Raw genomic sequence first — 12,859 nt, forward strand, 5'->3', positions numbered from 1 at the left:
TCTGTAACTTGAAAAGACTGTAAAAAGCCTGTTGCAGGCAGATTCTGCATGAAAAATATCTTCCAGATCTACCATCTGGTAAAAGCACAAGTATATTGTCAAGATCACTTCCTCCCTATCCCCAAGATGTTACTGTTTTGCAAGTCTCACTAAGAACCATTTCCTTTACATACTACTGTAAATTTAAGTCTTTTTGGGAAAAACAACACTGAAAAGACACTACAGTTACTTTCACAGATCTAATAAAACTGTAAAAACAGTGGTATTTGTCCTTCCCTTCATTGTAAATGCGAGTGGGACTACAGCATAACTCATCTCTATCAATTCAAAAGTGTTATTATCAGACCTTCATATGGTTGAATGACTTCTGAGAAGGTATAATCAAATGGTAACTCAAGCGATTTACATTTTTCTAATTAAATGCCAATGCAAACCTATTGTTCACAATGTTTAGCTATAAATCACATTTTTGTTGAAAAAAATGCATTACTCCTAAGGAAAAAAGAAAATAAAAAAACCACTACCCTAAAACTGCTGAACCCCTTAATGCTCAAAGTAGTTTCTCTTATCTAATGCCAGTGGAATACCAGCAATTATGTTATGTACCTAGAAGTAATGAAAATTTGTGACTTATCATCCTGTTTACACATTCAAAACTTAAACTTCCAGAAACTGTCTTTGCACCACAACATTACAAGAACGCAATAACAAAAATGAACATACTACACTGAAAATTACCAGAGCATATTTATGATTAAGTGGCTGGTGCTTTCTTCCCTTCTTCCCATACCAGAGACGAGACATTTCCCTTCTAAAAATAAACTGAGACTAAAAAAGAAAGTAAAAAAAAAAAAAAAAAAAGAAAATATTATTCAAGGCTGTTTGAAAGCATTCTCTGTACCTGCTGTCAGTTCCAGGCACAGGCAGAGCCCCACGATGGTGACAGGATAGTTTGCTAGATCCACACATTTGACTGACGTGGCAGGGAACAAATGAGCGAGTGTACAGTAGGGGGATGTATTGGTACAGAAGGAGGAAGGTTTCCTGTATTCAAGTGTGGTTGCAGAACACTAGTTTGTTAAAAAGGCTAAAATATTTAAAGATACAGAACAACTTAATTTTTCTTATCCAATACTGAAGAATACAAAAAAAATCCCCCCCCCAAAATGCTTGCAATGCTCTGTTACACTGTAATTGTTCATAAGCAAGTTCTAATGGTAACAAATTTGCACTCAATATTAAAATAAGTTTGTTTTACATATGTTTACAACTGCATATAAACCTTGACAGTTGTTTGTTAGAGTATAGTACCAGTTAAAGTGGTCAGTGAAGCTTTTTCAAAAATATTATTTTTTAAAAGTTTTTAAAGCATTCAGGAGCTGTTAGCCTCACAGCATTTTCAGTTTTGTAGGCTACAAGAAGAAAATGAATCCTTCTGTCTGTAAGCTAAACTCACTGTATGGGTTGAATGCTAGTCCCAGCAATAAAGTTTTTCTGGAATCATTTTTTTTTCCTTAAGGAAGGATGTTTATTTAAACATGCATGCACAACAGTAATACACACAGCAACCTTTTGAGATTGTCCTTGTAGTACCACTTGGAGACTTTTATGTGTTTTCCCCTCCCTCCTCCAAAAACACTCAGTGCTCTTAAGTCCTGGGTAAAACTATTAAATAGGGCAGCAGCGGACAGCATCACAACAACATTAAAACATTGCTCACTCATGCTGTTTGTTGCACTGTGATCTAAAAGCCAAGATGACCAAAGCAGAGAAAACTAGTACCAGAACTTGTACTTAACTATACTGCAGACTGCACTGCAACACCTCACCTTGCATTAGTATTTAAGCCAACACTATTCAGATGGATAAAGGTTTTACTGAAAAGAAAAACATTTTCTCAGGAGCTGGTAACTCTAAAAATAAATTTGTTCCGACTTATGAGAATTAAGGTTGTGAATAAGAATAATTTTATCACTGGGACATTGAAAGCTGGCATTTAGGAAACTCAAATATACAATAATATATCATTTGACTGTGTATCTAGCATAAGATTCAAACAATAAAACATATACCAATTTATTTATTTATTTTTAAATAATAAGCAAGCTCATACTGAAGTAAAACAAGAATAAAAAATGGACAGCCTTAAAAAGCTTTCAAATAAGACAATTACAATCAATACAAAAAAATAAAATACAAGCTACAGCCTCTTCCCTCTCCCCCTCTCCTTGTCCCCCCAAGTCTGGCAAATCATAAAGGAATTGAGAGTATGCAGCAAAACTATCCCAAACTATCTCTTGACAAAAGACTTCTAAGCCAAAAAGCAAAAGCACAACTAACTCCTCCACAGTCTATTTTAGCAGTCTTTTCCCCCCCTCTGATGTTTTCCACCATCAGAAAAAACAAATTTCTCCCCAACACTAGCCAACACACTGTTTCTCCAAAACCAGGGGAGGAAGAAAAGAATGTGAGCTATCGCACATTTTTTTATTCTAGAACATTTACTCTTAAACAAGTCAAAGAACTTGCTTGAAAGTTTTTAGCTTCTCTCTAAATAAAACTGGCTCCTCACAGAGCTTCTCAAAAAGATTTTAAAAGCGTGCTTAAAAAGACAAAACAGCAATAATCTTCTTTGTTAGATCTGAAACTCACTTTTTTGCTCACAGTTGCAAAATTTAATGGGAATAAATGCACTTGTAACTCTCTCCCTCAGACCTCCTGCCAGTCTGTTTTGATGTTCAGTACTCTAGTAGCAGCAGCTCCCAGCAGTTGGCTGGGAGCATCTGCTGGGTGGCGGGGGGGAGGGCTGGTGGAAAGCAGGTCAGGAGACCCTGAGCATCATCCTGAAACTGTGCAGTCATAAAAGTGGCAAAAGCTTTCTCTTGTGACTGACCTCCACCCCAGCCATTTAACAGCCTTTTTTCTAAATTGCTGGAAGATTTCTATTTGCCAGAGAAAAAGCCCACACAAGAAGCTTGACCCCAGGAGCATCCCTTAATTAAACTGCCCTTTTATTCTTTTGTGTATTTGTCGGTTTTACTACTGATCTGTTAATTTGAATCAGAACCTCATATCTGGTTGCTAATTAAAAACTTTTATGGCAAGGCATATATTAATTAAAAAGGTTCTAGAGAGGAGTAACAGCTCAGACCCAACATCTGTGCAGAACAGCAGCAAACACTTAAGAGCATCCACCTATTTGCTACCTAGACAGAGCAAACCAAAATTGTATTTAATTACACTGAATGATAATCTTGTTATTGTCATTGTTAGTTTGTAACCAAGCTAAATATCTCTACACAATCAATGTTCAAGACAGAAGACCACAGGACTTGAGTAACTGTTATTCACTATGTTGTTTTTCTAATAAACTAATCTGTTTTAAAAAGTATCAGAGTAGAAGCAGAGAAAAAGGAGAGTGCCAACAAATACAAGTACAAATGAAATGTCTTATTTCCACTCCAAATCAATTATCCACTTTACACCTTTTGCCATACCCGAGTTAAAGTCATCAGATGACAAAATCTCATAACCTAGAAACAGGATAATAAGTACATTAACTCTAAACTTCAGTAGAAGACTGTATGCTGGGTGTAAAAGAACATCTTTGCAGTTTGATTATATGACGTTATTCCATTTTACCTAGTAGCTAACACAATGTCCTAATACCACAGTGACAGAAAAGTAGTGATGTTGAATTCTACAATCCCTATATTTAACATATATGCTTTTTGAACAATATTACATTAGTTAAAAGTAACACAGTTTCCCTGCTCCTTCCCTCTTAGGGGAGGGAGGTTAGCCCTGAGAGATACTGGCATGGGGGGTTGGGAATGATTACTCAGTTTATTTGGAATTTGCTGTTGATTCCACATGAAGTGGCTGTGTAGGTGACCAGGTTTTATGATGAAGTCGCAAGTGTAGTACACTGAAGATAACTATCTCCTGAGAAGATTATATATGAGGCATATGTGTATAAAATAAGATTATTCTTAGAATTTAATACTCCAACTGCAGAAGCATCCCTGAAAATTGAGCAAGACATAAATCACAGTAACCAGAATGTATAACTTGAGTGCCTCGGTACAATTCATAGGTCGTTTGCATTTTTGACTGACAAAAAGAAAGCTTGTTTTTATGCTGTTGTATTGGTTTGCCTGGGAACAAACAAATCAATATGCAATGACATTAGTTCCACTTTCAGTAGCCTATCTACTTGTTAGAATGTGCTTTTAAAGATATGAGATTTCTATTTAGTTACATCTAACAGGCATGTTTCACAGATTATAATAAAAACTCCCATCACCAGAAAGCCCAAAACAAAAAAATCGAAAGCTGTCTCAAGTAGTGTTTAAAATAGTGTAGTTTCACCACATATTAATATAGTATGACAGAAAACAACTCTAACAGACTTTATAATTCTAGAGTCTTACAATATTTTTAAATTTATAGTATCATTTTACAGCTCTGATAAGAGATGTATATCCTGTGTGTTTACTCCTCGTATTATAGTTTTTAAATAGAAGTTGTAAAGAACTTCAAAGTTAGGAAGACACCTAATTTAGATGCTCGGGACATCTAAATGGTCATCTTTGGAAGGAATCCCACTGGCTGAAAGGCAGTTCAATATTTTGATTATAAGGCATACAAAAGTCTGTTTTATGTTTCGTAAGAGGCAGACAAGTTCTATGTGGTACAAAAAGCCTTTCAGATGACTAAGAAGAGTGACAAGTTCAAGAATAATGAAGTTAGAATGCAGTTAAAATATAAGAGAATAAAAATCAGATACTGACTCCTATGCAAAACTACTACTTTTACCTTTGTAAAAGCTGTTGCAGGTGAAGCCAATGTGGGATTACAGCTAACTGACATCTCATTCCTTCCCCCTTTACCACTACAAGGAACACATTAATGCAGTACAAAAGTCACATCCTGTGGTATCCAGTAGGACTAGCCCAGGTTCTTACTTGGTTGATAATGTTTCCATAAGAAAGAAAGTATGGTTTGAGAAGTCATCACTGGTTTCCTTTCAGCAGCTTAGTAGAAGGGGGAAAAAAAGCAACATTTTTTCATCCACAAAATTTTCTTCAGGATTTTCAAAGGTACATTATAAGCCATTGAGAGTATCAAAAGCACAATCTCTTTAGCACAAGCTTCAACTCTTAGCAGAGGGAGTGCACCAGTTCTCTCTCTTACGATACATGAAATAACCATCAATTACAATTTCACACTCATGATTTCAACTACAGGACAGCTCCAAGTAACGAAAACATCAAAATTTCCATTTACAAGTAATAAATAGATTCCAAATAGATTAAGTAGAGAAATTAGAGCAAAGCAAGGAATATCCCATGCATGAAGTTGAAGGTGTACAATATTTGCTCAAGTTAATTGCAAAAGCAAGAATGGAAGTTACCCGTCTCTACAAAGGGAACTTCATTATGTTAATGGACAGTCTCTTTCTTCAATAACAAAAATTACTGAAATAGAAACATTTCTGAGTATTCTGAGCATGACTGCTGAAATTCAATACACATCCTGTGGTACAAGAGCAAAGCCTTCTAAACATGCTCATTAATGCACAGCAACACTTGCATAGCGACACATCCAATTTCTTAACAGATAATGCATGTTGTAAAAATCAAATGATGATGTAACTTGTATATCCAACATACTATCACAAAGAGACAATGTTTCCAGAAACATATTGGAAGAATATTCTTATTTTGAGGACGGTTAATGTGATGCATCTATATACACTGTGTGCCGTGTTTCATTCAAGAACCCTTCAACCTATCCAGACTTCCTTTTCTCTCTGCTGATCCAGTATTAGCCAGCTTGCCAAACAGCATTATGATCACACCACATTTTAACATGTAAGACACAACAAGCAGATGTTTCACTAGCATCCAAGCAACTGAAGTGTTGAGTAGGGAATGGAAGCAAATTTATAGAAAAAAAAAAAACATGATTAAGAATACAAAAACTTAAGACAGCAGTGCATATTGAAATGGAAATGCACATTTTAATAAAGAAATGTTTCCGGTTACAGTCCAGATCCACTAAAGAACTCAAGCACCTATGTCCAATATGTCAATCTTGAAAAATCTTCAGATGTAACCTGACAAGGAGACAGTCACTGTTTGTGACCTTCATGTTTCTACAAATACACAGAAATAGAATTCCTAGACACTCTGAAAGTTCAGTTTTGTTAAAGTGTTGTCTAACTCAAATACCATTTCAGAAAGGCAGAATTTAATTTGCAAGTAATGTCTTGATCTAGTAAATATTTTCAAACCATGCCTCAAGTTCCAACTGAAATTCAGTTTGTCAAGCGAGAGTACTGCTTTCTATTAGTATTGTATCTGTATTTTCTACAGAAATATAATCTTGAAAAACAAAGGTAATGATTATGAAATGCAAATCCAGAACATGACCCACTAAATCTGGGAAAAATCACTTGCAAATATCTATCACCTTGTGCTTCTAGACAGCCCTAAATTTAACTCATTTTTTGTATTTTCCAAACAATCAACAAGCTAATGGGAACAAAACAGATGAGCTTCCAACTACTTTACGACCAGCTTGCAAATCCTAAGACAAGAAATTTCCTGTTTTCAAATATCTTGTGGGTGAGTATTTAGTTTTATGCGGACCCAAAGTATGACTCAATCCTGAACAACAGCAATAAGATCAAATGACAGGAGGGACGTGGGGGGGAAGGAAGAATCAATGCTTCTGTTTCCTTAACAGATTTCAGGTTTAAATAGGAACTGATTTCCTTAACTGATACCTTCACAAGTGCTCAAGATGACATTTCTGTAATGCCTCTGAAACATTTAGCTGTGGCCACACTCAGTAAATTTTTTTTTTGTTTGCATCAATACTCTCTGATGACAAGAGATCTGATCCATCAACATAAATCTTGTATTTCCGATATTGTATGACAATAAAGAAACTTAACTGCTGAAGTACCTTACATAGATTTTTTTGATTATTCTAGATTCGAACATGGAATCTAAAGCTAGATTAGCTGTCTATGTCAATAAGTCATTATTACATACAGAAATAAAAAGTGCATTTATACACATACAATCTGTGTAATGGAGCATTCCAGTTTTCCAGTTCCCTATCAAAAAACTTAACTACTTAAAAGAATACAACAGACCAAATCCCTTTATTGTTCCATTAATGTCATTAACTTCGACGATCAGCTTCACAGACCAACAGATAAAGCATTAAATAAGCAAATTAAGGTATTCTGATCTTTATAATTTCTCTTCCTTCCCCCCGCAACAAGAGACCAACTAGTCCTTTAGTTATACAAAAGGTACAAAAATTTTATGATAACACTCACATGGAAAAGCACCAACTGTGTCATTTCTCCTTTATGCACTAGTGTTTCTTATGCAAGTAGTCATTTCCATTGTTTCCCCTCTAATGCCCTCCTCCCTGTGCTAAATTGTTAAAGCATAGCAATTTCCTTTGTATCTAGCATTATTAAAACTGTAAAAACCTTGCTTGGAAAATTAGTTTCAGCTGTCCTTCCTTCCCAGATATGACAAACTGATCCTCTAAAGATTTTAACGGATTATTTATATGTGCATGCCAACTTCTGTAAAAAAATATTTGATCTTATCAACAGGCTTTACGTGCATACAAGTTCACTAGGAAGTTGATTTACCTCATATAACTCTATACTAGATCCCTGATATGGTTAATGACATTTTACATGAGTACTTGCTTTCCATGACTTTTTCCTCCAACAGTCAATTTCGAAATGCCACCTGACACGTTACATAGCAATAGCAGTGGAAACAAGCCTGTCAAAGTTTTATAATCCATTTTAGGAAAACAATAGCAGACTAACTGGACAATAGGAATTTCTGGGACTGATGAACCACAGAGATATCACTTCCCACCCCCCTTTTTTTTTTAAGGGTGCAGATTTTTTTTCCTGAATTAAAAAAATCAGAGTCTGCAAGAAAGGTTATAGAAAATAATGCACACTGGGCAGCACTACTTATAATCTTTCTTCAAGTTGTTCTATGACCAACTGTAGTTCATAATTTGTGCACTGATATGTTGTGGGGGTTTTTTGGTTTGTTTGTTGTTTTGGTTTGGTTTTGTTTTGTGTTTTTTTTTTTTTGTTGTTGTGTTGTGGTTTTTTTTTAATATACAATATATATGCAATAGAATAGCATCTACCCTTTACAGGTAATGCCAACACCACATTTTTTACAAAAACAATCTTTTACACAGCCACAAGAAACTATTAGTTATTTTATAGAAATAGGAAATAGTTGTGCTACTTAAAAACTCATTTCTCTAATAGGATTTGAAGACTGTAGGAGAATTCAAGCACTTTTTCCTTTTTATTCATCTCAAAACTTCCTCAAGCATAAGAGCAATCCTACTTAGCACTGCTTGAGGACCCATCCCTGCTTTCAAATACTGTGTTACCATGCCTCTACCAATACCAGGTGACAGCTCCTTAGTGCTTTCATGTCTGTGCTACTAATTGGCACCAAAATGATCTTAAAGCATCAGCAGCTATCTAACAGCAAGCACCTTAACACCACATCGTTAATTTCTCTAGATATTACTATATACACAACTTGAACTCGAAACAAAATTAGACCATCATGTACCAATGGAAGTTGTTTCCAAGGCACTGCACAACAGAAACATTCAGCTTGATGTCAAATCTTGCCATGTTTAAATGTGAGTACAGAATATGCTTTGGAGAAAGCATTTGTTTATCAACACATAGGTTTCTAAACAGTATTAATTATTTGTGCTAACAGATAAAGAAAGCCATTAGCACTGGAACTTATACACACTAAGTAAAAAAAGAGTGCCATGATAAATATACCTCTATAAACTCAAGGCTCGGTACAGATGGTAAAAAAAAAGATCAAAAACCCACCCCCCCAAACAACCTAATGCACCCTCTTCCTTGGTGTATGCCCATTCACTTATGTACAAGAAGGTAGAAGAGGTATCAGACAAGTCTTTAGCATGGACTGATCTTAACTGGAAAAAGTATCCTTTTTTAGAGAACTTTGCCAATGGGACAGGCAGAGCCCTCTCAGGAAAGCAGATAGCAAGGAACAAAGGTCAGCAACAGAAGTTATAAGGTATCCCACACAGAGTTTGTTTTAAATTCTAAGTAACTGACAACTACAAATTAGTTATCTTAACTGATGGTAATGTTAGACTGTAATTTCTAATAAATCAGTTATCCATTAATTGTGTGGCATATAATACAAAGAGAGTCAGCTGAAAGATTCCCTGGATTTTTAAAACTTTTTTTTGGACACTTCATACAGTGCATTATTTGATCAAACTAGTGTTTAGTATGTTGGCAGGGGTCTTGATCTCTTTGTCACTAGGATCAGTTGAGGTTACATCTGCTGGATTACTTCAGGGAAAAGGCTGATAGGAAATACTCTGCATACAGGTCGAAGAGTAAAGGATAAGCAGATGAAAAAAATGGAGTAAATTCAGAGTAAGAGTTCAGTCCTATTCATTGATCCTTCCTTTTTCACTAAAAAAAGCACAATACTTCATTACTGTCTCTTGCTAAAAAGCTGCAGCTGCATGTGTTAACATAGGACTATGACAGCAGCAAAAGCTGTCTCCGAGCACCACGCTGGGTTCCCCATTAATCCTCTTCCCTGTTTCTCCAGATTTAAGACACTACAGGGATAGCAGAGAGAACACTTTTTGGAAAAGAAAGCTACTCCACTAGCTTCCTCTTCTGGTAGATCAACAGTACTTTTGGATGCACTTTTACATCAAGATCTTGCTTTCCATTTGCCTGCCACTCTGAGTTTTCCCATCACTGTGTTCTGATGCAGGCAACCTATTTTTCATCCCAATACTCATAAAAAGGTTTCAGTGATACTGTTCACCTGCTACTTCTGATTACACGAGGATCAAGAGTTGACAAAGTTTGTTGGTTAAAAGTAGTATATTGACTGGAAATAATGACTGAAATTCAACTAGAATAATGGGTATGTCAACAGCTACGACTTCCTGTATGTACTGATACTTTCTAGCACATATGTTAAAAGTCACTAAAATGCAGTTGTATGCAATGACAGGTTGAACCATCTGGTACTGTCAAACATTTCTGATTAAAAAGTTCATTTTTAACAGCTTTCAGATTTGTGCTAGAAGTCAGTCAGAAGAAGTCACATTACTCAAGTTAAAATGCACAGAAGACCACATTAGCATATTTCTTGTACTTGCATAACATCTTTTTTTAAAGTTACCCATCTCACTAATCACACTAACTTCTAGATCCAGAAAAATTATCATTTGATAATCTTAAGAGAACCAAACTTGACATAATTTTCACATAACACATATGAAAATAACAGTATCTTTAAAATGTCTTCTAAAATTGTTTCCAGGAGACCTAAATAAAGGCTTAAGACATGTCCTCATTCTGTAGTAAATAACTTACAGATTTTAATACATGTAGGAAAAGGACTGCCTATACTATCTTAAGAAAAACTTCTAAAAAGTTATAACATTTAATATTGAAGAAATACTTGCACTATTTTCTGTGGAATTTATTCTGTAATTATATTACAGTGTAAAGTTACTGAAGAGCTCATCAAAAGAGACATATTGTGCCTTAAACCATAATACTGATCACTTGGCACTGATACCAGTGTTCCAAACGGCCAAGTTTTAAAACATCAAATACTTAGAAAGGATCTGAGCAAGAGTAAACACCAAAATACACTGCTGGTAAAAATACTTGAACAATATATATGCTGAAAATATGATGATTCAAGAGACATGCTTTTATGATACCAATTTCAATGCCTCAAAGCAAAAATGCTCCATGAAAAATCACTGAGCTGCAGAGATAGTGTTTTGTAACCACAGTCTAATACTTCAGCTGAGAAGTTTAAAGTCAAGAGTTCTACTATAATTCTAAATTTTAGAGCTAATAAAAATATTACCCCTAGTCAGACTATTGTAGACTTTAAAATCTCTTTTATATTCTACATAAAACACAAGTATAGACTTCCTTAATTTCAGCATGCTCCATTGCGAAATGGGACAAGGGGAGGGGGAAGAAAAAAGGAAAAAAAAAAAAAAAAAAAATCAGTCTTACAGTCAGATATTGCAATTGCTGTCCTGAGACTCAAGTTAAACAGTGCTGATGAGATACTTCTACAATATATATGACAAGAATCATCAAACTTTTGACTGACACTTGAATGCACAAGACTTGAATGCAGTGCTTTAACTGTATGCACACTACAAAACAAAGCCACGTAGACATGTAAAGATGTGTCCATAGAAACACAGTGGACACAGATTCACATGGGAGAAATGTGGGTTTTATAAAAAAATAAAGTCCTTTTACAGTATACTACTAAAATCCATTCAACAGCATCTTAATGTATGAAGACATTCTAACTGAGAAGTTAATTACTGGATTATTGGAAAAACATGTCATTAATAGACGAATTTCCCTTTTTTTGTTATCTCATCCCTGTTTTGAGACTTACCTCTAAGTATTCAACATTCTAGATAGAGGAATAATAAATATCAGAAAACTGTCAGTTTACTTGGCTGAAAACAAAGTCTGCTTCATCAAAGTTGCAACTTTTTTGCTGCACTCACGTTTCTGAGTTTTAAGTTACAGTTTGTTACATACAGAAATGACTTGTAATTGTGAAATGTTGCCCTAAACTGATATTAGAGCAAAGCTTTAGGAAGACATAAATTAAACAGTCATGATCATAGTAAGCAGACTAATAAAGCACATTACTTTGTTTTTCTTATTGGAAAGGATTTAACACTATTTTAACTATATTCCTATGCAAGTACCAAAACAAACAAACAAAAAAAACCCAAAAAACAAACAAACAAAATCTTTGACAATGTTTTCCTTACCTCCCACTCTTTAGCAGTATCTTCAGTAGTAGATTCTTCACTAGTTTCAGGCTCTTCTTTCTTTTTTACCACTATAAATCCAGGTTCCTGAAGAGATTCCCCAGTATCTTCTGCATATATCTCTGGACTCCACTGGATAAAGAAGACATACAAGTGATCTGTCCTAGAGAATTCAAGTAATGATACAGAAAAGAAAAATAAGTTAAGTTTGTGATCTTTTGGGTCATGTCAAATAATTATGAAGTATTTCAGGTTAAAATGAAATTAAAATACTATTTCATGCTTTACTAGATATGAGACACATTTGAAAAAAAGCTAATCAGTTTTTTTCTTTTTAATTATATGAAGCTGACACTGGAGGAAAAAGAAGAAAACAAGTTGGCAATTGACCAGCTGTGTTTTCAAATACAAATAAGGTCCTTCAACCACTTCCGTCCCATTGGAAACTTTTGTTTACGATTGAAAAAGCTTTCCAAACACAACAGTACTTTTATTTTAAGTTACATAAAAACATAAACAAAATTAGGATTTAAAAATGTCTTCATGTCTGTTTTCCTCACCCCTGAAGAAGAGCTGAATGTTTCCAAGGCATGTAACCAAAATTACACAGACTTTTGAGAATTACTACAGATATGAGGAAGTACATGGAGAGGAGTGACGAGTGGCATTCCTCTGGCTCAGTACTGGGATCAGTGCTGTTCAACATTGTTGGCGACATGGACAGTGGGACTGAGTGCACCCTCAGCAAGTTCACCAACGACACCAAGCTGTGTGGTGCAGTCGACACGCTGGAGGGCAGGGATGCCATCCAGAGGGACCTGGACAGGCTTGAGTGGTGGGCCCGTACAAACCACATGAAGTTTAACAAGGACAAGTGCAACGTCCTGCACGTGGGTCGGTGCAATCCCAAGCACAAATACAGGCTGGGCAGAGA

At 35.3% G+C, this 12,859-nt stretch overlaps 1 protein-coding gene across 8 annotated transcripts in view; it reads right to left on the reverse strand.

Moving 5' to 3' along the window:
- The window catches only part of OXR1 (oxidation resistance 1), a 297,516-nt gene that overhangs the window by 25,369 nt on the left and 259,288 nt on the right, over positions 1–12,859 (reverse strand). For 6 of the 8 annotated variants that reach the window (XM_042785937.1, XM_033000142.2, XM_033000138.2 and 3 more), the window contains one exon: positions 11,926–12,088. In XM_042785937.1, the coding sequence (XP_042641871.1) occupies positions 11,926–12,088 (163 nt within the window). Of the gene's footprint in view, positions 1–738; positions 866–11,925; positions 12,089–12,859 lie in introns of those variants that run through there. The other 2 variants (XM_033000143.2, XM_033000144.2) reach the window with 2 other exon arrangements.

Source organism: Tyto alba, unplaced genomic scaffold (assembly GCF_018691265.1).
Source record: "Tyto alba isolate M040663 unplaced genomic scaffold, T.alba_DEE_v4.0 Super-Scaffold_9, whole genome shotgun sequence".
NCBI lineage: Eukaryota > Metazoa > Chordata > Aves > Strigiformes > Tytonidae > Tyto > Tyto alba.